Source organism: Ammospiza nelsoni, chromosome Z (assembly GCF_027579445.1).
Source record: "Ammospiza nelsoni isolate bAmmNel1 chromosome Z, bAmmNel1.pri, whole genome shotgun sequence".
In the NCBI taxonomy this organism is placed as follows: Eukaryota; Metazoa; Chordata; class Aves; order Passeriformes; family Passerellidae; genus Ammospiza; species Ammospiza nelsoni.
Genome location: NC_080669.1, coordinates 59658907 through 59685652, shown reverse-complemented (window position 1 = coordinate 59685652; position 26746 = coordinate 59658907). Strand labels below are relative to the sequence as shown.

The window sequence follows — 26746 nt, the reverse complement described above, 5'->3', positions numbered from 1 at the left end:
CTACTGGTTTCACAGTAATGAACTTCAGGGAGGGGAAAAAAAGTGAATACCCTGTAAAGATCTTCTGCCTTCCTAAAGTAGCCAGGTTTTCACTTTGAGGTATAAGGTTCTTAAGAAATACTGAGGCATCATACCAGTCCCATAAGAATCTCTTTATTTGTGTCCATTTTTATTTAGCACATTACAGCTTCAGCAAAGACATGGAGCAGATGCGTGTACCAACATTTGCACATAAATGTTGTGAAGACACAAAGCCAAGCACTGATCTGCGGGGCCAGCCCAGTGGAGTTACTTCCAGGAAAGGATAACTTGCTGCAGAAATTCAGTCATTTCTACTTGCATCAAGGCAAAAAAAACAAGGGCAACTTCTATTAACAACAGATTGTAACTCTAATTCAAGTAGATATCTGACAAAAGAGCACTGATTTTACGTGCTGATAATATCAAGTTGGTAAAGACAAGAAGTTGATTTAAAGCCTTTTAAGTTCTGAGAGATGCAAGGGACTGTTTCAACACTTACCTAACATCTACCTAGAATGTTTTATCCCCATTAATAACAGTGGAAGAACTGTTAATTAGTATAAGAAATAAAAAGTAAATCCTGTCTCTACTACAGATATCATTATGCTTGAAAAATCTAAAATTTACTGTAAGCTTTTAGATAAGTAAGTGCTTTGCACTGAAATCAAATAGTCTATTAAGAATCCTCATTTATTTCCATCTAGTTACTTCTAATCTCAAGAACTGAAACTAAATTACAGTGGCCACACGAGTGCTTTACATAGAGCTGATAGAGCTTAAAACACAGGACTAAGGTTTAGTAAGGCTTACCAGAAAGTCCAGTGGGTTTACCACAGAAGAAGTTAAGACAAGAAATTAAACCAGTTAAATGGTGATACATTTCAAACTTTACATGCTTAAAACCTAGAACTTCGTTGTAAACTTTATCCTCTTCTGCATATCCCCTCCTAACAAAAAGTTGTGAAAGAATGATTAGCTAAGAAATCTTTCATTTTTTCTTCAAATGACAAACTGCATGCTGTCCTACAGAACATGAGGTACAGCAGGTCTTGTATTTCCCTATCCAAGCTGCCAGCTCCAAGGGTTATGTTTTCCAGCTCAAAGCTTAAAATGCTTTCTCTTATGACACTTCTACATCCCCTTTTATAGAACATATCTCTCCAGGTTAAAACTGACCTGCTGAGTTGCACTGTGTGCTTCACTCTTTTGCAGTTCTTGCATCTGATAATTTACAAAGAATGTTTATACAACAATTTGTTGCAGAAAGCCAAAAGTCCTCAAAACTTTATTTTAAGTCTTTAGAATTCAAAATTGTATATTGTAAATAATTTTTGTCCTATCAAAAGCTTAAGCTTTCTTTCTGCGTGTTCTGTGAGCTCAGAACTGCCATACCATTACTCTAAGCTTCAAAGAAATGTCAGCATGGAGATGGAAACATGGGAATTTCAGTAATTCATGCCTGATTAATGTAATTGTTGTTGTTGAAAATACCACAGTGTGAAAGAGTACACGTGGAAAGCTAAGAAAAAATAATTTTTAATATTGATTGCAAAAAATACCTTTATTCTCTTAGCAGCTTTGGTTGCACTCTTACTGATTGGTCAGGAATATATCAAGTAACAACAAGAGCATCTCCACTAAGGAAGTTTAAGCACTCATACAAAGTTGTTCTTAGTATAGTCAGAAGAGATTTCAGATCTTTATGAGCAGAAAAAGCTTGTGGGAGCTGTAGTCTGTCCCCTTAATGATGTAATTCTGAGGACTGACATCCAAGGCAGCTGCTATTTTAAAAGGAATTCAAGAAAAAGTGTTTGCAATGGTATCACTCCTTAGCTAAAGGTGGCTTGTGCTTTTGAGTGTGATCTTAAAAAGCACTCTTTGAACAGTTTTGGATAACAACTTGTTTTAACAAGAATAGGCAAGAAGTTGTACTTCAGTCATGTTCTGTTAATCTTGTGGGATTTAATGCATCCATTTCTAGCAAATCACTTCAGGCCAAAATAAGCTTCATCACTCCAATGAAGTTATTCTTTCCTATATTTAGTATCCATCCATTTAAGAATACACACACTGTACCAAATACTGTGTTACAACAAAACATGCAACAGTGAATAATCTCTATAATCAGGTGCTTAGAACACATAATTTCACAATTTACAGCTTTAGTGGTGGGGAATACATCCATTATGCCATCTCTTACAATAATTCCCTGTATATTCAAGAAATCCATTCAGAATTTTCCCTATGAAATAGCTTTGTGCTACCAGATGCACCACAATCAAAGTATTAAGAGTAATTTCATAGACAAAGAGACAACTAAAGTGCAGAGCCTGAGGGATATATATTTTTTTATTTATGTTACTGCAGAAAGAGATTACTGAAAGACTTCTTCTGCATGAAGATGAATAAAATATTTTCATTAAGCTTCAGATGCTGCCCACTGCATTGCTTTTAAATAAAAATGCATACTCTCTATCAGTCACAGCAAAGAAGTAAGTAAACTTACGGCACATTCCTTTAATATATCAAAATGTTTCCAAGGCAATATTATTGAACTTATACCATAGTCCCCAGTAACATCAAGCTGCACAAAGGAGGTGGTAAGGAAAGTTATCCAGTTTAAGTGCTCTTCTTTTCTTCACCCAGCAAGTTCACCGTTGCCTTCTTGGCTGCAGGAAAATAAAATCAAGTTTAGTCATAGGCCAACAGACAAAGTGGGTTATCAAGTGTTCTTGAACTGCATGAAAAAATATTTCCTTTTTCTCACAAGAGATAGAACAGAGAAGAAAATCATAGCTTTTGTATACACCTACATATAGTGATAAAACTGATCATAAAAACATTTAAAAATAAATCAAAAGTAAGGAGCAGTACAGTAACTATGGTATTGTTACAAAAGGGCTGCTCATAGTGTTAAGGACATACAGGTTTGCAGGAAGAAATATACCATAATGATAAAACAGGCTTGGAATAATGCTAATATATGTGTGGTTTCTTTAAAAAAAGGCTGTTATTTTGTTTTGGTAGGTTTGTTTTGGTTTGTTTATTTGTTTTGTTGTTGTTTGGTTTGTTGGTTCTTTTTTTTTTGTAGAAATCTTTATACATAAAAATAGGAAAAAGAAAGAATAAGTGATGAAATGAGGACTGGAAAATCCCACATGCCAACATGGAAGGACATAATTTAAGATACATGCCTAACAATAATGACTCCAAAAGAATCATGCAGCAAAATTTTCAAGAATAGTTGAGCAAGGCAGATCTTTTAGGCAGACAGGAAAACTGCTCAAGTTGGTAAGATGAAATGAGGCTGCATTCATTGTTTGGTGGAAAGGAGAATTAAAATGCTTTGAAATAGCATATAGATAAAATTCCTTTCAAGAGAATCTTAAAAAAACCTTTATTTTAGCCACTTAATACATTTCCTTCTCTTAGTCATAAAACCATCATCAAATATTTTAGAATGCAAGGGTTCACAACAGAATGCAAGGAAATAAAAAACTTAAGCAATCTACAGGCTGTTATAACACGTAAAAATAAAACGTAAGTAATTCCTTTAAGAGTATGGAATCCTTTGACCTCCAGAGGAAGGAAAACTGCAAAAATATATACATGGGAAAACTGCAGTTTCCACGTTGCTGTTATTGCTGTTAACTATTTACTGCACAACTGGGAGCCCCTCTATACTAGCAGGTATTTGAGGGAGTATTTCAGGAGACATGAGGATACACGAAAACAATAACTGTAGTTATGAAAGGATGTCTGGACCTGCCTCTAGAGAGAATGTTTTCAGTGGTGTATATGGTGGGAAGACACAAAACCAATTCCATTCCTTCACTCATTCTAGCCTAACTGCAATTCTAGAAAGTAAGATCCACTGCAACCCACAATTCTCAAATTTAACTTCTCGATTGTAATTTACACAGTCTTCTTGCAATTTATTTTTGTTTCCTCCAAATGATGAATATTAAGTGAGGTCTCCAGTGCAGTTCCCCCTACTTGCTGTGACCAGTGAAGGGCCTTTTCCTCACCCTCTTTAGTGATGGTGTCTGCAGTCTCTGCAGCCTTGTCTTTCAGGTCCTGCACCACGCTGTCCAGCTGGGCCTCATGCTTCAGGAAGAAGGGACGGATAATCCGGTGGTAGAGAAACTCTGCCCCGTTAGAAGGGCTTGGAGCCATGCACCACAGCAGGAAGCCACACTGTGAGAACGAGAACATAGGCCTGAGTGGAAGGAATCATGAGAAGGAGACAAAGTGCCTTTCTTAAGTGCCACAGAACCGAACACAGTGAGAAAAGTCATTCCCTGAGCGGTCAGGGCTCTGGGAGGGAGCACATCAGGACAGCTACATGCAGCCAATCTTCATACTGGAGTAATTTCATGGATATATACATGAAAGAAAAAACCCTCTCAATATTTCTAAAACACACAGCAAAGGGCTCACTGAATGTCTAGGATCCTAAATGACTTCAATTCAGCCAAAACACATCCCTCTCCTCTCTGCCTGTCTGCCTTGTAAACACAGTGGGGAAAGAACAGGATTGTGTGTACCCCAGAGGTCAACTGACAAGGAAGAGAGATAAGCCCAAGCTACACACAGTGCACAAACAAGACTAATGCCTCTGGATTACAGTTTAGGTATAGCTTTTAGAGCACCATCTGCTCTCCAGTAAAATTGAAGACCACAATGTGGGGCCATGTTTCTGCATGTTACAAAAGAGGATTGGAAGGACAGTTGTTACAGGTACTACAAATCCCTGTCTTTACTATTGAGGCACTTTTATTTGGCTTTAGTTTCACTGCCATACAGCACACAATGACAGTCATGCAGAGAAAGATGAAACATTTAAGGGACAGGGAATGCCATAAACTAAATCTGCCTGAGCGATGAAAATACATATAAAATTATTTTGCAGGATAAAACTGCAACAAAATGAAGTACATTTTCCCAGCAGTACAGTTCTTTCTGTACACAAATAGTACAGTTTTATTCCATGTCAAAAGCCTCTCCAGAAAATGAAGGCATATCACCTTTTCTCAGACTACTCTTTCCTGAAAAACAAAACAAAACAACCTCAGCCTCAAAACATGCCTTATTTTCATGTTAGACAGGATTCCATGTTTGAGGATTTCCACACATCTCTGGGCAGAAAGGAATCAAAGCACACAGTTTTCTTCAAGCAAGGTCTCAAAATATTTTGGAATATGTCTCCTCTGTTCCTTCCCAATAAGGTATATTGAGACTGAATGTTCTCTAGGTTCTACTCTTCACATCTGTAAAATTTTGGCTTTGTCTTCTCTGCAGTGCCAGACCAATTTACCATCCTTTTGGGTAAGCATTAAGTTTCTTCTTTAAACTATTTGATTGTGATATCAAGACAAAATGACTGAAAGCAGTGTGTCTCAGAAGAGAAAGAAAGGTTTTTAAAGTAAAGTGTTCACCAAAGACATTGGCCCATCAGGAAAATTCCAATGAAGTAAAACAACTAATTCAACATGCAATAAAATCTGACATCAGTAAGTAGCAGCTGATGAACTATTAAGTATGGTCAGAGAAAATAAAGGCAAAAAGTGCCCTTATCAATATAAATACTGATTTTCAAAAGCTTCAATTCTTTGGAACTTAATATAACATAAAGACTACATGGTGCTATGTTGTTACTTTTCATTAGAAGCTGAGCAGCGCACTGACTTTATTTTCTGATCAAGAATATCTGATCAATTACTGAAAGTTACTTCTCCCACAAAACTGTACAAGTATCTCAACTTCTACACAAAAAAAAAGTTAGTTCTTTGTTTTAGAAAAAATCCCTCAAATGCGAGTCCAACTTCCTCTAAAACCTAAAGAAATTGAAATTTCCCTTTCCCGGCCTAAGAACAAAATCAGTCATTTTGATTTGACAGCTTTGTCCCACTCTAGTTGAGACACAGGTAATTACAGATTTGCTCTCAAATACCTGTTACTTTTGAATTGTACTGCAACAGATATTTATATATATTTTCTATTGGACATGTACCAAAGTTGAGATTCTCACTTGTTTAAAAGCTTGGAAATGTTAGATTGATAACTTAGTTTATTTCACTCCTATCTCCCATGATACTGAACTAAGACAGGCTACTGAAAATAAAGAGGGTTGTAAGAGGTTCCAGCAAGCTCAGAGTAATAAAATTGTTAACTAGAAAAAAAACCCCCAAACCCAAAATATATTCTTCGCAACCCTCCAGACCAGTCAGAGGAGGGAATGGAATTCACCTGAGCTCAGTCTGGTTCACTTGGACCTGCTCCTAGCAGCTGGTTTTGCCCTGGCAGCACCAATTTTAGCATTACAGAAATAGCATTACAGTATTTCAAGGCAGAATCATTAGTGGAGTAAAGAGTCCCTCTTGCTCCCACCACCAAGAATACTCATAGCATGACAAACTCTCCTGCTTTTACTGGCTACTGTACTCTAATTCCTGAATGCCACAGAAATCTTTAAAGCCTGAACAGAAGTATGTAAAAACAAATCATAAGCACAAGAAATTATGACTTGCATGCATGTCCTGTGCTTCAGAAATAAAAAAAAACCCAAACAGATAAATAAGAAGTGGGCATTACCAAAAAAAGAAAAGCGCATAAAATCCAAGAAAAAGCCCCATAAAATGCAAGAAATGTCATCTGGAGAACAAAAGTGTATACAAACATCATAACATATTTAAAGGAGTTCTTCAACATTCCTTTCTCCCCCCACAATATTTATTTTCTAGTCTGCTGAAAACTTTAATGTCACAGAGTCTAAACTGTGGACTTTGGGGACTCTGGAAGCACTGGTGCTCAATGTTTCAGCCACGTACATGAAGGTGTTTTAAAATACTGAGCAACTAAATCTCAGTCTGGAGTGGAAGCTACAAGCCATATCAAAGAGATGTGAATACACAAATTTAGCACATCTTGAGAATGAAAGCAAGCTAGAAATTTTCATGAATGAATATCTGGGCTTCTACTTCATGAAAGAGATATGGAGACATCATAACTACCCTCCAAGAGGCTTTAGTTCATGGATGGAATGAAGTGTGGAAGCTGCCTGATTCCTCCTTCTCCTCCTATGGAGTAATCTCCATCTTCTCATCCATTCAGCAACACTTTCTGATCCTCAGCCAACACCTGCCTGCCTTTGTACAAACCTCTCCTACCAACCACTACTGAGAGCAAACACTTAAACATTTGGCTTCTATGTGCCTTCTGCAGCTATCATAGAAAGCTGTGTATTGACATAATTCCTTGTGCTTGCTTTTGAAGAACTGAGAAAAGTGCCTTTCCCTTGACTACAGTACTACATGTAACTGTGGCACTCCTGATACCATTTTATCAGAGCCATTTGTGGCCTTTATTTGGAAAGTCAACCTGAATTTCAGTCCTGTGCTCTTCAGAAAGAGAGCTGTAGTGGCATGAAGAAACTGTTGCCATGTCTTTTTCCACTAAGAATTTAGAAAAAGAAGCTCTGAAAATACACTGCATGAATTCAGAATTGTGAGCATTTACCACTGCAGAGGATGGATTAAAGTCATAATTCTACTGAAGTAGAAGGTGTACAAATGATTGCCAGAGTTGAGGCTTGTTAAAGACTGAAAAGGAACAAGGCAGACATGTAAACCAGCAGCTGCAGTCAATTTTTGCCTATAAAATATGGCATTTCCTGGGAACATCTTTTGACATCGTCAGGTCTTATCATTAAAATATTAAATGACCCCACCACAACACCTGGCAAGTAAATTGTTTTAACAATTTTAGTGCAAGTAAACCAGGCTAACAAAATAAAAGAGAAGGAAGAGAACAGCCACTGAATCAGAAAATTGGTAACAGTTCTTTGAGATAAAGAGCAGGCTCTGCAGCAAGCTAAAATGTCTTTTACCCAACAGCACACAGAGTGATCAGCTATCTCCTGGAAGAATTTAACATGTTGAAGTTGACGGACACCTTAGATCACAAACAAAGCTTAACCAAATCATTGCTGGTAGTCAAATCACACTAACAAATGCACATTAGCAACCATTTCCTCTGATACCTACCAGTTCCTTTCAGGAAACTGAGCTTAATTAAAAATTAAAACTGTAGGACAAACTATTCTTGTGTTCCAATTTCCATCTTTGCTCCAACAGCACAGATGTTACAATCTCCTTCAACACCCTACATGATTTTACTCTCCATTTTTACTAATCCACTTAAAGCAAAAATAGAGTCACTCTGTGGGGCTTACTATGTCACTTGTCCAAATTTACCTGAGCGCCAAGAGAAAGAACTGTCTTTGGTTGGTTTTTTTTTTCTTTATGGGACAGTTCCACTGTCTTTTCTTCTTTCCTAAAACCCAGCAGACCTCTCCCTTCCACCTATCCCAACTTACCCTCCTGCATCACAAAACCATCACCTGTAAACAGATTGCTTTCACAGTAATAAATTACACATAACCTGCATGTAAAAAGAAGGTGTGACCTGGGAATGATTCCAAATGAATCTGGTGTTATCTACCCATTCCTGGAGACATTAAATCAGTTTTATCAAAAGGTCTCATTTTAGGAGAGGGGTCACATGAATTAACATACCTTTAGCATGTAGTAGAAAGGGAACCATGACAGAAAGATGTCAGAGAAGAATTCAATTATGCTGAAAATGCCATACACAACCCAGTAAGTCAGCCACTGTGTGTCATCATCTTTGTTGGGACTTTCAATGGCCTTGATTCTGCAAGGAAAATAAATAAAAGTGAGCAGAACAGTAGCATCAGTCCCATCTATAATGATGAAGATTTAATGACTCAGATCCTTTGTTATATGTGGCTCTCCATATTTTAATTACACAAAGAAAACTAATTAGCATCTATTATACAGACAGTGTGTCAAGATCTTTGAACAGCAAAGCTTATCCTATACACCACACTTCAAAACCAAAAGATACTCAAGATATTTCTATCTCTGGGATTACAAGGAGGAAAAAAACCAAACCAAACAAAACCAGTGAGCATTGTGACCTTGCTCACAAAACATTTTGAGGGGCAAGAAAGGGAGGAGATAATCTTTGGCCATGGTTCCAGTTCTGTAGGCATTGTGGTCATCCTGATCAGAAGGCTACTGTACATCAGAGCATTATTGATCCACATAACAGATAACCTGAGTGAGCCCAGTCCTGTGAGGCACAGGATGCCAGTGATCACCTGCCTGCCCTGCCTGCACCCATCAGCGACCATCCTCATTCTCTGGCAGTCAGAAAGGAATGATGAACAGAGTTGTTGACTTGGATGAAAAATCCTGTAATACCTTAAGTAATCAAAATGGGGTAGCCTTGCCTCCAGACAAGGCCTGTCCAGTGGGCTATGTGTGGATCAGAAATTCATTAAGTGCTGCACAGCTCGGGGTTCCCAGCAGCACCAGTGGTATAAAACTGTCTATACTATTCTGGCTTTTTTTACATAGTTAGCTCTAATATACAGCCTTTTAAATGTACTCATACATGCACTAGATTCCTCTTTGAAAAGGTAAACTTATGCCTAAGATTTGCTCTAAAAAGCACAAGGTCTACATAAGCAGAGGAGATCCAGATCTGTATGCTGAGGAATATGTGTCTGCATCACCCAATGTATTGCTCTATAAATTAATTCCTACAGGACTTGCAAAGTCTGATGTAATTAAAGTATTAAGAACAGAGCGAAAAAACCTTTACTAAAGTATTGGGTCTTCTGTATAATGATTTAATGGGCTTTTGTTCTCCATCTGCTATGAGAATGCAGTTCTCATAGCAGATGGAGAAAAAAATCCCATTAATATAGTTTTAAAAAACAGAAACTAAAAGATGCACATGTGCTCTTTCAGCAAAAGTAGTGGAGTGGAGTTTCTGGAGCCACTAAATTCCAGATTAGCACTGTAAGAAATTTTAAAAGAAAATACTAGCAAATCTGAGACTGATGATTTCAAGCTTAAGACTCTTAGAAAGCATTTGTCCTCTCCACTTATGCTGGAGGCTTAAACTCTGTAGACTCAGTTTAATCAATTTAGTTTAAATTCTTGTATCACTTCTTCCTTTAATATCAGCTGTATTGTTTCTGAAGCAGCATGTGTGAGATGTTCCAGAAGTGCCAAATTTTCTGTTAGTTCCCTTAAAAAGGCACAGTTAAGGAGGTTTACAGGCAGAAATCAGAGAGTTGGCCTAAGTCCATTTCCTGGTCTGTGACCTGAAAAACGCTGTGGATTCTGTCACTTCCTAGTTCTGTAAGTTAGGGGGGAGCAGGGGGAGTTGGGGGAAATAACTCCTGTGACATGCTGTATGTTTTAGCAAAAGCACTGGCAAACCCACAACATGCAGAGGAGGGAGCTGGCACAGCTGCTGGACTGAATTACTTTGAAATGCAGGACAAGGATCTGATACTTAATTCATGCAATATTTCTGCTGGAGTGCGAGGCTGGCCAGCAGTGTGCTGCAGTGGGAAAAGCAGCAGCCCTTGCCATATCCCATCAATAAGGGGATCTTAACAACACACAGCACCAGCACAACTGGAAGAACAGGTTTTCCACAGGTCTTGCAACAGCAGGTCTAATTCCTGCTACTCCTACCATCACAGGCAGCCCCAGTCCAAGCAGTCTCAAAGGCAGTGACAACTTCAGCTGCTCCTGCTCCCACTGTAAAGCACATCTCTTCCATGCCCACACCTCTGAAGTATTCTCGTAGACCAGGTGAAGGGGTTGTACAAAAATAGCCCCTGGACACCACAGGAGTTAAGAAAGAAGGCTACAAAGCTATTTTCAGTGTGTGAAACTGCATTTCTGGAGGGAAAGAAAAAAGTACATGGACTAGTAGGGATGTGATAAATGGAGCAGAGAAAGGCACCATTTGCAAAGTTTCTCAGTGTTTAGGAAAACCTGCTGTAGAGGCTCACCATGTGGATTCCTTTAGTTCTGACAATTTCTCCATTAGAGGCAGAGAAGAGAAGGCTTATATTACCACAACAAGCATCCTAGCTGGGTATTTGTGAGAAAATATTTTGCAGTTAACCTGCCAGCAGTCTTCCTGTTTTCCAGTTACCATACATGAAGTGAAATCATATATGGGACTAAGGGAGCATTGTTTAATTTTCCTTTTTAACATTATTAACATCATCTCAGTAACTACGAAAATCAGCTTTCTTTTATTAAAAAAAAATAAAATTAGAATCTCCAATTTTGTGGCAAAAGGCAGACAGCATATCACTGTGTTAATGGACCACACTCTATTATCTTCTCTCCTCTGGAAACAAATGGCTTTTGAGAGCTCCTAAGTGCAGTGCCATGGGTGTTCTCCCTTTGAACGTTTACCATCTGCTGCTGTAGTTCCTCAGGGGATACATGAACAACACGCTTTTTCTGTCAGACAGCGACGAGCAGCAGCACTACAAGTAGTCAAAGCCTCATCTGATTCAGCCAGCTGATGTACCCAACATTAAATCCACATGTGGCTGTTTTCTTACACACTGTAGGGAACAGCACATCTCCCCTCCTTCTGCAGTGGTCTAATATTGGTGGGCAAGGTCAGGGGCAGCACCCTACCAGAGCCAGCAGGGAAGAGCCACGTCAGCTCAAACTGCTCCTGCAGGCCATGGCTCCAGTCCCAGCTGGGAGAGAGGGAGTGGGGAAATGCAGGTCACAGCAGGGCCATCAGTGAATGAAAGTTTTATCTGAAGTCAAGGAAAGGCAAGTATTTTATAAATATACTGCTTTGGAATGGGGAGTGTGTTCCTCAGATGAGACAGGGAAATCCAGCATAACATGTCCCTCTTGAACAAAAGGCAAAAGTTACCTCTATCCCTTGCTACTTACACATTATTTCAATAGTAAGTCACAGAAAATAGTATTTGTCCAAGAACAGGCACAGTAAGCTATGTAGAATATCTGAACAGAGAGGGAATTTTTAATCCATTTATAACTACACTCCTTTCAACATGAGAATCACACTTAATTAAAATTAGTCTTCCAAGTTATTCTAGAGGTATTATCCTGGTGTAATGTCCTGTATAATTAAGCTTAGGAGAGACATCATAGGCATTACTTCAAGCCAAAAACACTTCATTCTTCTCCATGTTAGGTCAGCAATCAAGTAGGCTGATATTCAAAAATGCAATCTCCATCAATAAGTGAAAAGTTACAGAGCAAGAGGCACTGACACTATATCCTACTTTAGGATTGCCTTCTTATAAATTATTTCTGTGTTGTAAGAGCAAATAAGTCAGCCTCATGAACACATTATATCAAGATTTTCTAACAAATGAAGGACCATCCGAGGACAATAGCTTCATATTTAAAAAAATTATACCATTTTGTCTAGTGCTGATCTGATTAAATTCCACCTTAGTTATGCATAGTAATTATATATCCCAAAGCATTTTTTTATACTGCTTAATCACTAACTGTAGAGGACTTTAAATAGAGTTTCAAACAACTACTTATTACAGTAGTTCTGCACCTTGGAGGTAAAAGCAATCACTAGGAACAGCTCCAGTAGTCTGGAGAGTAAATATCAAAGCTCAGTTATTTTAAAAACAGCTGCCTGACCAAGAGTGAAAATAACCTGCTGTGAGCCAGCACTGTGATGGATGGGGAGCCAAGAGAAACTTAATTTTCAGCCAGATCTGTTCCCCAGTAACCCTGCTAGCTGGTGGTGCCAAGACAGGAGAGCAGAGGTTGTCACATTCTGTGGTAGCCCAGGGTTCCCATTCGTGCTGAACTTACAGCGTCAGAGCACTGGCTCAGCTTTGACCCTGGGCACCCTAAAATCAGTGAAACTTTACCCTAGATCAATTGTGGCTACTTATCCTGTTACTGATAGTAACAGACACTGATCTAATTTTAGTAAGTTGCCAAGTGGAGTTCTTTCACTTAGAGCATCTGACTCATTTCAACAAAAAAATCAGCTCTTTTCCAGAAGAGACTGTTGCTCCACAATTAGCTCTGGCATAACAAATCAGTTGTTACAGTAAATTCACACATATAGTACTCACAAGCTAAGTTATGAGTTTGGAGTCAGGATTTTACTGAGCTGAGTCCAGATCTGGGAAGCAGAAATAAAGAAATGCAAAATTTTATTGCTCACATGAAGTGATCACTCTTATCGCTGCAATTTACAAGGTGAACCTGAAGATTCTTGTATAAAAAAAGTTACAGGTTCAAGGCAAAAGATCAGTCTCCCTTAAACCCAATGCTCAAAGAAAGAGCACTGGGAAAGACTGGACCATTTTGGGCATCCTTCCTTCAGTTTTCTGGTCAGTGTTATATGAAGTAAGTATATGAATTTTTGTCATACCCTTAACGAAGAGTAAGTTTGGGTTTGTTTTTTTTTTTTCATTTAACTTAAAAACCCATGAAATCACCTATATTTCTAGAGCTTATGCCTACTGGTCTGCCCCAACTCTTTACAGCCAGTTGTAAAATTTACTTCTAGCTATGTATCCAGACACCCACACAGAATCAACACTCCACTGCACCACAAACTTCCTTAGCTTGGTGCCTCCCTGTCATCCTCATGTCAGACTCATCCTGGCAGGCTGCCTCCCTGACATCTCACATCAACAAGTACCTTTGGACTCACTTTATCATTTTGGCTTCTACATTACTATCCATTACCTAAAAGCCTTCTGCTTTCCATCTTTCTTGCTTTCCATCTTTCTTCCTCCTCACTGACTGCAACAGCAGTCATGCGTTTGTAGATAGAGAAAAGATCTTCCTGCCAACTGCACTTACACAATTGCTGTGATTTAAGTCTACAGAAAAACTCATCAAGGATAGCAAGGGAGGGTTTCACTGACCATGGACAGACAGATATTAGAAGACACCAAAAAGCTACATGAGAGTAGAACAAGGGGTTCTAACTGTGTTTCTTGAAAGGGAATGAGGACTGAGGCAGCAAGAGGAACACATGCCATTTTGCCCGCCCATGGAGTCCTACAGCCTACATGTTAACACAAAGCTAGATTCCTGAAACAGAGAGGGGGGAAAAAAGCAGACATCCTCTCATTTCACTGCTCTCTGCTCATTCTTGGCCTGCTCGCTCCTGGAACAAGTATTTGTAGGGCCAACCAATGAGTCAGTTCCCCAGTTCTGATTCAGATCAAAACCAGCTTCCCAAAACACAATCCCACACATGATGGCTCTTCTGCAGGAATTAAGATGTCTTAGTGCCTCAGTTTAGAGTAGACCCATCCATATAACAAAGACCTTTATATTTTTAACCTATAAGCAAGATTAGGAAGTAAAAGCAAAATTTTCATACTGCTATCACAGTATGTTATCACACTCCCTGAACCTAAACACTTGCTTTCTTCAGAAAGGAAAGCACATAATTTGTCCAAATGACTGATAAGATGGCTTTTAAACATGGCACTCTAAAACCTAAAAACCAAAAAAGTAAGTGTGCTTGGAGGAACTGATTTGGTAGGACATATTTAAAGAAAAAATCAAAATACCCTTTTTAGTGTCTGAAGCTCCAGATTATTATGCACAAGAGAAAACAGCTCAAGTGCAGACAGATTTGAAAATTTTCTACTTATATTTATACTGACAATTGTGAATCTGGTTAGATATGTCAGCTCTCTCAAATCATATTTATAAAGCAGCAGCAGACCATTAGTTCTGAACCTTGACACATCATGCATGATTTTTCATGAAGGAAGATGCCTCAAAACTTGTTAAGAGGCATCTTAGTTCTCAAGAAATACACAAACAATTAAATCTTTTCTAAATAACTGTCACCAAAGAAAAGCAGTGGTCCTGTTTTAAAAGCATGAAAGAGGAAAAGGAACTAGGAGACAGAGTCAAGATACCATGACAGTATTCAAACTTCAGTTGAGTGTTTATACTTCTCTACAATCAATACAGATTGTTTCCTGCTAGTAAAATGCTACAAGCAACATTTACATAGTAAAAACAGCTGAAGTGAAGTAACAGCATAAAATTAGCCAAAGCACAGAAAGGCATTCTTGTACGATACTGCTTTTCTCCCTTGAAGACACTAGTAATAAGTTCAGACATTTTACTGCCCAAGGCTATTTTCATCTTCGCAATTTTTAAACCAAGCATGGCAGCACTTAAGAAATTTCCAATCCTTTGCACACATTTCTTAGTCATCAAAGGCTCCCTTCCTGCTTGCACTAATTTCTCCAAGGCAGTTAACCACCACTAACTATGGGTGGAGCTACATTTGAACACGCTAGCTCTGGAAAGTTTAGAGAAGCAGTGAAAATGCTGGCAATGGTATTTACGCACTTGCCAACACTCACTTTTTCCATCTCTAGCCTGATTACTGCCTTGTGCAGTTAAAGCTTGCTAGAAGTTTAAAAACTTGTGTCTATGATGTGTGGCAAACTTTTCAGTGCTGGTCTTCTGCAACCACAAAAGCCTGTAAATTAAGTATTAGATTTCAACTTAACACTATTTTTTCTCTTTCATCACATAGCACTTACAGACTTCCAAGGAATGAGAGTAGAGAATGCCTGACCTATTGGGAAACAACCAGAGAACTACTCCTTCATTTTGCCTATATGAAGAGACTGAGGTGGGCCCTTGCTATGACACATCATGTGGAAGTACAGGGAGATTTTTGTAATGCCAAAAAAAAAACTCCTCCATGTATGAAACCACTAAAGATTTACCCGAGGCAGAGTTGAAGGTGAACAAGGAGGAGTAAAGAGGGAAACAGCTGTGCCTGTTTGAAGCTGTATCAGGCATTAAGCAGGGAGCTGCCCCCTCCCCTGGCACTGGTTTGCACCACAGTGATGAGAACGTGGGCAGCAGTGCAGCTGCACCACTTCACACCATCTGCTGGGCCAGCAGTTAGAGCCTCCAGCATTTCTCCACTGAAATTCACACCTGCTGCACTGCACACACCACAGCAAATACACAGAATGACAGAGACCAAGGAAAATAAACTGCAGGTTTATACAAAACCTGACAAGCAGATACCTGCACAAAACTGTCCTGATTTCATTCAGGAACAGAATTAACTCTGAGCTGAGGGTCTCCAGGTTTGCTGTGACTCCAATATATTTTCTTTCAGGCAAGCATAGAGATGGAGAGTAATTACCATGACTAAAGTAACCCAGAACTGAAATCCCAATAAAACACATTTGGAACATGCCTGTGGGTCACCCATCAGGCAGCCTGTTTGCCATTTTAAACAACTGTAAAGACTGTTGATGCCCCTTGCAGAGCACAGACATCTGTCCCTACTCCTTTATGAATGCCTTTTCTGCTGACAAAAAGCTTGATCCACCCCTTTGTCCCTGGCCATTACAGGGTGGATGGAACTACATGATCTTCAGGTTCCTTTCAACCCAAACAATTCCTTGTTTTCCTCTTAAACAATTCAGTTACTCACGATGGAGAAATTATACACTGAACTACTTTACAAAAGAAGAAAGTAAATTAACCAAGGAAAAGTAATCTGCTTTTTCTCTTTCAGTGCCTTTCTGAGACATTTCAGGCTTGGTTTCATTGTTGAACCACCTGTGTAAACATCAAACTAACACCCTGCACAACACATTCCATTTACAGCTCCTGACCTCTTCCAGAAGCCGCAGCTTTTAGAGCAAAAGGCATTTGAGGGTGTGTGCAGCTGATGAGAACAGCTGAAAACTGTTTTCTGTTCAGTGCTAGGCAGCAAATCCACTACTGTCAGTTCATACAGCAGGCTCTTCATCTGCTTTTCCAAGGGGGACAGAGAAAACAGCAGAAAGGAATAAAAAACCACTCTGGGCAGTGTTGATTATGCTCTGGGTCTCTGTAAGCACGGGGAATGGCACTTGGCAGCATCCTGACTACAGTACCTGACCCAGAGCAGCCAAAACAAAAACAGGCACAGTGAAACGTGGATAAACTCTACATACCAGCTCTGGACTTGGGAGAGAAGGGCTGGGGAGGGGATTGAGCCCACCTGTGCTGTCAGCAGGCTGCCACCGAAAGACACTGGCAAGCAGCACACCACACGCATTTTAAATTAGGTTTTCACCTAGGATTATAATTTCCTACAAAAACGTTTTCCAGCATTAAAAAGGCAGCTAAAGGACAAGCATTACCTGAGCATGAACTGGGAAAAAAAACCCCAGAACTGGCATTGTACTTGTGTGCTTTTTTGTTTAAGTAAAACTTGTAGCCAAGGACATGGCTCCCATTATTTAAAAAAGCTACAAAAACTGAAACACACAATACTAAGATCTGGGATGTAACTTTTCACATTGAGACACATTTAAAACCACATTTCAACATGAAAAAGGGAGATACTCCACAAAAACATTTTTAAACCCCTCAGATTGAAAGAAAAAATTAGCAATGAAACCTTATTATTCATATTTGATTTGCTACTGCCTTGATTCTGCAGTTTCAAGAGTCTGTATTATCAATTTATTCAGCATCATTGCACAATGGAAGGTCTAAAATATACTCCCAAACAGTAAAGTTCTAAAACAAATTTAAAAATTCAAATAGGACTTTAGAAAGTAATTACATAATTTTAAAAGTGACCTAAGACACAAAATATTACATAAACATAATTCCTACACAACCATTTCAATGTTTTGAAGGTTTGTTGGTAGATATTCCCCCTTTCAGATTTTAATGAGAGAATATTTTTAAACTAATCTTTTCATTAAAAATTATCATCTAGGAAACAAAACCTAAGTTTCTCCAGAATTCTTGGCCTATAATCTCCAAAATAAGCGAACACCAGGAACAGCATTTAGGAAAATATTGTTTGGCCTGAAACATCACAACGACAGGATGTTTCAAGAGTATAAAACGAAGTGAACCTCTCACATCTCTGAAAAAAAAATAAAAGAACTGAACTTTTACTGTCCAGGATCCAATTACAGAGAAGATATTTTTAAAAGCTGCTGACTGTTTAAATAGTTACATAAAAGGCAAGCACTGTGTTTCAACAATATCACAGTCCTGCTGGGAAGGACTTCCATTCGATGGAGGTATCAGGTTACACAGGTTTTATTTAGTATGTTTCTGCAGTCTTTTGGATCATACTCGACTGCGGTCCAGCCTAACAGGAATGCATTTTGGTCTAAGGGACTATATACGCATGTGAAAGACAGTTACTTTGTTTTTAAGAATATTTAAGGAGCCCTTCCTCTGAAAAAGGAAGTTAAAGTCTTTCACGCTCGAGAGGAGTTACAGCGTTCTCCTTCCCCGCTCCCGCCCATCAGCGAGGCAGGTTTGGAGTACACAGCACTTCTTACTGCACCTCTGTGTCGAGCCCATCCCCGGCACTCGGCACACGCCGAGGATGCGCCACTGCCTCCCCGCGCCCCGCTCAAACCATCAGCGCGACTTCCAACAAACGCCCTCAAAGGAGGACCCTCCCTCCCTCCCTCCCGTACGGTCCCGCTTCCCGCTGGGGATGACAAAGCTGGGAGCCAAACCTCAAAACACAACCCGCTACAGGAACTGGTTATCAAGTGTGGAAACCACCCAGCGTCACCCATCTGTAACTCCTGCAGCATTCGCCAGATGGGAGAAGACTCGTTCTTCACCTGGCACCTGTACCTGCTCAAAGAAAGGGAAGGGGGGGGGCGGCAAAACCAACACTTTGGCGCACGGTCCCGGAACGCCACCCCAGACAGGCTCGGCACCGCCGCAAGTGATGCGATTTTGCAACCACATCAGCGGGCGGCACCCGGAACGGTGGCGTGGCGCAGGGGGCAGGAGTCGCGACACTCACGAGATGTAGGCGGGGTAGGCGAAGCCGATGATGTTGCAGAGCAGGGACGCGCCGTATCCCACCACCAGGTACACGGCCACAACGCCGAGGATGCCTGAGGAGAGAGTAGAGAACCGTCAGAGCCCGAGGGACGGGAGCCAGGGCGCGGCCGCCCGCGGGGAGCCGGCGGGGCGGCGGCCGGCGCTCACCGGTGGCGATGTAGGTGCGGCTGACGCCTGTCTTGCTCTCGATCCGCTCGAGCACGGCGGTCATGCAGTTCTTCTCGTGTAGGAAGCGGTCGAAGCGCTGCCGCATCGCCGCGGTCATGGCGCTGGTGCCGCCGCTCCGCGCCGCAGCCCCGCGCTGCCCGCGGCCCCGCCCCGGCACCCAGCGCCCGGCCCCGTGGCGCCGCGCCCGGGGGCGGCGGCGAGCGCCCGGGAACCATCTTCCGGCGGCAGCGGGCCCGCTCCGAGCCCGCCCCTGCGCGAAATGGAGGGCTGGGGGCGCGCCCTGCCGGGGCGGAGCCGGTCCCGGTCCCCGGCGGCTCTGGGAGGCCCCGGGCGGGATGCGGCCCTGGGCGCGGTGTGCGCAGCCCGTGTCCCCTCGCGGCCTTCCGCCCTTCTTATCCCGCCGGCAGAGGTAGATTTTTAATCCTGGAGGGGGGCCAGGGACATAGGTCCCTGCAAGGATGGTGCGCCTTGTTCAAGGAATCAAACAGACAAGACCCCTGTGTCAAGACGGCAAGGGGAGGAGGCCAGGCACGTAGCCGGCTCCAATTGCCTACAAGTGCTAGAATGTCCCCCCACCCCCAAAATCAGCGCGTGATACCATACACGGTGAGCAAAAGTCAGAAACAGATGGTAGGCATCGATGTGATGTAGAAGAAACATTATGACAATTTACGGGTACCCAAAAGGCGCATGTGACCGCGCCGAGGGCAGCAGCGCCTTGCTGTAACTGTACCCTGGAGTTTATGGTGTGTGCAATGTTCTTGCCAACTAAATCTAATTTGTTGGCTGTGATATAGTCCTGGAAACTTCCTCGGCTGGACTGACTCTTCTGAGCAACTCCTCTGCATCTAACTCAGCATTACAACCAGTACTGGGACTCCTTATGCCCTCCTCAAATCTGGGTTGCTTTTGAGTGTGCCAGAAAATACTAATCAGTCCTCTTTTGCATATGTCTTATCTTCACCTAAAAAGTTTTCAAATGTAAACATCACATTGTGCTTTGTAGCTGTCAGCTGCGGGGAAGGCATCTTGGAAATAATTTAAATTTAATTGCTGAAATACATTTTCTTCTTTCCCGTAACTGTCTTAATAAAGCAGAGGTGAGGAGAAGAGGGAGAATAATATTTAGTCCATAACTGTGGTCAAAAGGTTTGTCCTGTAATTGCAACTTTTTTTTTTTTTTTTTTTTTTTTTTTTTTTTTTTTTTTTTTTTTTTGCGATATAGGGTTTCTGCTTTTTTTTTTAATGGAATAAAAAGATAGAGTTATGTAGTGCAGTCTTCTACTCAAAGTATGGCTAATGGTAAAGGTATATCCTGATGCTCAGGATTTGGACCCCTAGGGTCTGAAAATGTTCATGGATGGAAATTCTGCAGCCTCCTTGGACAGCCCTTCACTATGCTTAACTGCAACCAAAGAGATATTTTCCCTCACATTTGAAATTGAGATGTCCTTTGATGACATATTGTGACTATTTTGTCTTGTCCTTTGCCCTGATTTTTTATACTTCTGAGGAGGGTCCAGTTCAGTGTAACCTCCAAACAGAGAGCTGAGGGTAGCAATCAATGTCCCCACTTAGCCTTCACTTCTCAGAAGAAGCACAACAGTCCCAGATCCTTGACCCTCCTTCTATGCCATGTGTTCCAGCTCCCTCCCTTTCCCTTCTTTGTCTGCTGGATCCATCTGATACGCCTGGGGTTTACAGAGAACGTGGGTGACTGTTGAGACTGGAATTAGATAGCATGAAGGGATATACTGATGCTATCAAATTAATAAAGATTAGTAACAGTGCCAGATAGCCTTTAAGAAATGGTCCTTTACAAGATCTGTGAGAGGGTCAATTCCTGGCTTCAAGCAGAGCAAAATTCTACACCTTAATTTAAAATGCAGCAATATTAAAAATTTTAGCAACTCAACTGAGATTGCCTTTTTGTCCAGTATATGTCATGTAGAGACTCCCTGCCTTATGAGGACATTGTAATGTTCTAATGTGCCTAAGGGTTAAAGTTGAAACAAGGTAACCATCACCAAAGGTTGCAGAAAGCAGTGTCACACTCATTTTACTTATGATTATGCTGGAATGTGGAGAAAGTACAGGACTTGCTAAATTCTGAATAAGTAATTCTCAAACTGAAGATTTGGAGACTTAGATCATTGTTTGCAGGAGTGCAAAAGCCTCGTGGAAACTTATTTTAGTTTTTAGGGGTTTGTTTCTCTCCTATGCTTACTCTCTTTGCATTTAATAAGGTCCTTCTAAAAATTTGGGATTTTGTCATCATACCTATAAGACTGAAGGACTGAGGAGGAAAGCAGGCAAGACACAAAAGTATTATAGAAAAGAGAATTTAATAAGAATGTTAAAACCAACTAAATTTCTGCTGGGTTTTCATAACTCACTGTCTACTTTTTTTGTTATTTAAAACTAAACTATGAAACATGGCATCAATAGCTCCTCCAGCTGATCTGTGCTAGACAAATGTTTTCAGTGCACTACAGTGTGCTGTGTAAACTCTTTATAGCAGTAAGGTGCATAACTGTTTTAAGATATCAGTGCTACAGGGCAAGAGAAAAATGAATTTTAGAAGAAATAAAGATAGGATACTATACTAAAAAATATCAAGAGTCTTCCAGCTCAATATGGAGAACATGCTGTATTGGGCAGTGGTCCTGCATGTTCCCACAAAAACCTGAAAATATGAATGGGAAAGAAATATTGTAACTTGAAAGATCTAGAGAGGAAGGTTAAAGGCATATTGCATGACCTCCTCAAGGAGCTTCTGCAGGAGAGGAAGAAAACTAGAAAAAACTAGCAAAACTACCCCATGGAGGATCAAGAGCGTAAGTGCCTTTCCACCTATACTGATTTGAAAATAGTAGTGTCCTATACACCAGAATCGAAGCACATGCAACAGTATCCTATTTACCCAGGCTACCCAGCCATTATCTGTATGTTACCATGAATTACCAGAGCTGACATCTAAAGTCACTTTCTGCAGGACACACCTGGGCTGGGAGAGTAATTGTACCTTCAGAATGGCAGGCTGCCTATCCTGCCTGCTGAAGGTTGTGCTATGAAACAAACTAATAGAAACAGTGTATTGCAGGGTTATGTCCTTTTAATGATACTCCTGATATATAATGAAAATTATATTCTTAATTTTCCCTTTTTGTGTCCTAATTTTTTCTCTACCTTTATTTTTCCAGTTAATACAAATCCATATCTTTATTTTTTCTCTTTGATGTTTTAAGTTATTTAATCTGATTTTAGGATCTGCCCTAGTCACTAGATAAGTTATCTTTCTTCTTTAATTGTCTTCAACACACTTCAACTGTCTTTTCACCCTGAGCTGAAGCAGTGGTCCACTGTAACAATCAAGCCAGAGTTAAAGGTCAGCTCATGGCTTTAGCACAGGTGTGTACTTCATGGACTGACAGAATGGTTTGGGTTGGAAGGGACCCTAAAGCTCATCTCATTCTGACCCTAAAGCTCACTTCATTCTGCCCCACCTGCCATGGGCAGGGACACCTCCCACTAGACCAGGTTGTTCAGAGCCCTGCCCAACCTGGCCTTGAACACTTCCAGGGAGAGGGCATCAACAGCTTCTCTGGGTAACCTCTGCCAGGGCCCCACCACTCTAACAGTTAAGAGTTTTTTCATAACAGCCAATCTAAACCTACTGTCTTTGTTTAAAACCATTCTTCCTTGTCCTGTCATTACATGCCTTTGCCAAAAGTCTTTCCCCATCTTTCTTGTAGGCTCCCTTTAGGTACAAGAAGGTGATATAAGCTCTCCCTGGAGCCTTCTGTTCTCCAGGCTGAACAGCCCCATCTCTCTCAGCCTGTCTGCGCAGGAGAGGTGCTCCAGGCCCCTGATCATCCTTGTGGTCCTTTGGACTCAATCCAGCAGGTCCATGTCCTGCTGATATTGGGGACCCCAGAGCTGGAGTTCCTCCAACAGTCTGCTTGACTTGGAGTTTGGATGGATGATCACATACCAAGGGGTGTGTGTGTGTTACCTGGGCCATCTGGTTAAGCCTGCTTGAGATCAGTGTTGCACAAACAAACCCTGCTGTCTTGACCTATAGCATGTCATGTCATGTATGTACAGTAATGCACATGTTATTGCCATTAAATTAATTATTACCTTGCAAAGTCTTAGATCATAAATTACTTGATCTGATTATGAAAGCACTGTAATGTTAGGATAGCCTGGTACAGAGTCTTCTAAACTGGCTCACCACAGGTCTCTATGCATAAAGTAACCAAATGATCACTGGCTTACCTTTTTCTGTGTGTTTCCTATCTTCTCTGCAAGGTTCAGAGAACCTCTCCAAGGTTTAGGTACCATTATTCATCCAAGTCTGCTAATGACTGCATCTTATTAGTTATTACAATGTCTTGTGCATTACCACAAGTGGGTGGTCCTTATGCTTCTCACTTAATAAAAACCCTTCCAGACTATTTTCAGATCTTTATGGTTCCCTTTCCTTTACAGTCAGGAAACTGAGATTAACACAGATTTAAGCCTAAATTTTCATTAACTTTTGTGTGAGTGATTTGCTTTACCTAAAACTTGCTTCAACATATTTTAAGTGTTTATGTTTCTCCACATGGGTTATATAGGACTGGTTCTATAGTATATCACTGTCCTCCTGATGGTCTGTGCTAGCTCTTCACTCACCTTTTACCGTGTAACACATGGAGCAAAGCAGGGGAGTAGTGCTTGCATTGTCTCCTTGCATACAAATTTGACCCAAAATACCAGCTTGTAGCAACTGAGGGTGCTGAGCTCATACTGCTTACAGAAGGTATTGCTTTCCAGTCCACTTACCTCTCACCTCCATCCTTCGTTGGAGATTTTAGTACAGAATCTGTTTATTGAAGGGCTGAGTAGAATTAATGCCTTTTTCTGATTACTTAGGCAAGCTGAAGTCTGCAATCTCTTGATTGCAGACTCTCAAGGTTCTGCCTCAGTCTTTATTCTAATTCACATAAATTGCAAATAAATGTTTATTGAGTTCTATTTATTGAGATTTATTGAGATTTTTTGAGATGTGGCTGGTGCTTGGTATCTGAGAGTGTCTTCCTATCCAATGCAATTCTCACTTTGGTGAGATTCTCCAAGCAAACTTTATCCACTTTCAGCTCTTGTTTGTCCTATGCAATCCAACTCCTTTTCTTTGATCCCTTTCTGAATATGTAAATGGCTGGTCCCTGTTTTATTTTCTACCACCTTGCTCAGTGCAAACAGACAACAACATTATTTTCCAAATATCTTATTGTTGCCTTTCGGACTGCCAAGGCTGACTGATAAGCAGTGATTAAAAACCAGTTTGACTACATCACTGGGTGATTCTGCACATTGATTGGAACTGTGAGATGTTGTGGGTACTGAATGAGTATCTCTGTGTTGCCTGTGCTCTCTGTATGCCTGGCTTCCTACTCTATTAATTGCCCTTGAAGCTTGACAAGAGCTACTTTGCCACCAAAACATGCAAGTTCCCTCCCTGGAGGATTTATCTTTCGGGAAATATAACCTGAATGTGTCAACTTTAACTCAATTTGCTTCATGTGAGCTAATGGGTAAAAGGAGTGCATTTTAGTTTATAAAAAAAAAATTAGAAAATGCACAAGAAAAAGAAACTACAACGATACACAACTCCAAATCCTACCTATGAACATATTTTTTCTTATGTTCATGTTCTAGCTAACCTAGTCTTCCAGCAATGTCTCCAAAACAGAGCAAGCAGAAATGTTCAACCATGTCTCTCCTCTCTCCCCTGTCCTGTAACATTGTCTACAAATTCCATTATGTTCTTGAGGTATATCTTAAAAATATATCTTGAGCGTGTTAAGGATCTGTATATCCAAGAGTGATTTGTACCTTAGGTAACATTTGACACATTTACTTCTTCATTGTATCAGGTTGGGTATTTTTCAGAAACTGTGACAGGGCTAAAAGTACCATAGATGGCATGAGATGTCAAAGTGCATTTTCTGAGCCACTTTTTTTCCTCTCTATCAATTTTAGGAGCTCCTGGTACCAAATCCACATGGGAGATGGGGACTAGGACATGGGGAGTAGTTTGTGAAAGCAGCAAAGCAGGGAAAAACAGGAGCAGCAAGAGTATCCTGATACTTGAAATAATCCAGATGATACAACTTTTAAAGAACTTCCTACATCTACTCTTTCTGGTAAAAACAGAGCTTTTGGGATTCCTGAGCAATGGGATTGATCAGTTTTAACTCAGATCATTCCAGCTGTTCCTCTGTCTAGACATATCAATAGTACTGTTAGTGGACTTGATTTTCCCTAACAAAGTACTGCTGTAAGTCAGCGTTAAAGTGATCCACCCATCACCTCCAAGCATCACAGCAATAAAGGGAGTAGAGCAAAAGTCACTCTCAAATACACTTAGTGGAGTTTGCTCATGAGTGAGACACCAATATATGTAAATACTACTGCTTCAGCTCCTACTAAGACTGGACTCCAAAGTCTTCTTACAGTATCATTCTTTCTATACCTGGTTGAATGCCCTTTCCTTATACTTCTGGAGCTATCATGGAGCCTCCCTGTTCTTTGTTATATTTCTGGAAAGGAGGCAAAGGATAGACTTCTCACTTTCTCTGCCTGTCAGTAACTGAACTGTGAATGTACATACTTTTTGTGTCTTCAGGGTAATGCTGGACTGGTGTTTCTGTGCGCTAGTTTTGACTAGGGCAGAGCTAATTAGCTAGTATGGAGCCGTGTTTTGGATTTGTGCTGAACACAGTGTTGATTATATTCCATACCATATAGCATCATAATCAGGCTATAAAGCTGTGGGGAGAACAAAAGGGGAGCATTCAGAGTGATGGCATTTGTCTCCCCCAGTCACTGTTACACATGATGGACCCCCATTCCGGAGATGGCTGAACACCTGCCTCGTCACGGGAAGCAGCAAAGTAATTTCTTGTTTTGCTTTCTTGTGTGTGCATCTTTTGCATTTCCTATAGTTTAATAGGCAATACTAATAACTTGCTAGACAATTTCGTCTTTATCTCAACCAACGAATTTTCTCATTTCGCTGATTTTCTCCCCAATCCCGCTGAGGGAAAGAGCAGCCAGACGGAGCTCAGGCACTTTGGCGAGCAAAGGAAGGGGAAGAACAAGAGGAGAAAGCGTCAAATACTCGCTGCAACTTAAAATCAGAGGCTGCAACGCCGGCCGCAGCGGAGAGAGCAGCGATACCCTCTGCCGGCAGGGAGACTCCTCCGGGAATGCCACCGGAGCCGGTTCGGTTTCGCAGAATCACAGAATTATTCCCTTTCGGAGATCATACCCTCCAGTGCCCCCGCCACCACGGCACGGTCACCTGGAGCAGGTGACACAGGAACAAAGCGTCCAGGAGGCTTTCAATGTCTGCAGAGGGGAAAGTTCCCGCCCGCCCAGGCAGCGGCTCCAGAGCTCTGCCACCCCTCAAACGCGACGAAGTTCTTCATATTGCAGTGGGACTTGCTGTGTTTTAGTTTAGGGCTATTGCTGCTCGTCCTGTCGCGGGGCACCACCCTCTTGGCACCCGCCTTGGAGATCTTTACGTGCATTAATGATTGTAATTAATTTACATGCATTAATGAGATCCTCTCTCAGTCTCCTCCGGACTAAACAGGCCCAGCTCCCGCTGCCCTTCCTCACAAGGCAGAGATGCCCCACACCATCCTCATCTTCATGGCCTCTGCTGGACCCCCTCCCGCGGCTCCCTGTGCTGAGAGCCGGACACAGCACCCCAGCTATGCCTCACCGGTGTCCCGGTGTCCCGTTCCTTG

General features: G+C 41.1%; 1 protein-coding gene across 1 annotated transcript; it reads right to left on the bottom strand.

The window, feature by feature from the left end:
- Positions 1-137: 137 nt before the first annotated feature.
- On the bottom strand, positions 138-19096 carry REEP5 (receptor accessory protein 5). Its single transcript, XM_059491752.1, has 5 exons — positions 18921-19096; positions 18733-18826; positions 8598-8736; positions 4050-4218; positions 138-2690 (listed from the first exon to the last, which is right to left on the bottom strand). Exons 1-5 carry the CDS (start codon positions 19036-19038, stop codon positions 2641-2643), a joined length of 570 nt encoding a protein of 189 aa, XP_059347735.1. The 5' UTR covers positions 19039-19096; the 3' UTR covers positions 138-2640.
- Positions 19097-26746: the final 7650 nt, after the last annotated feature.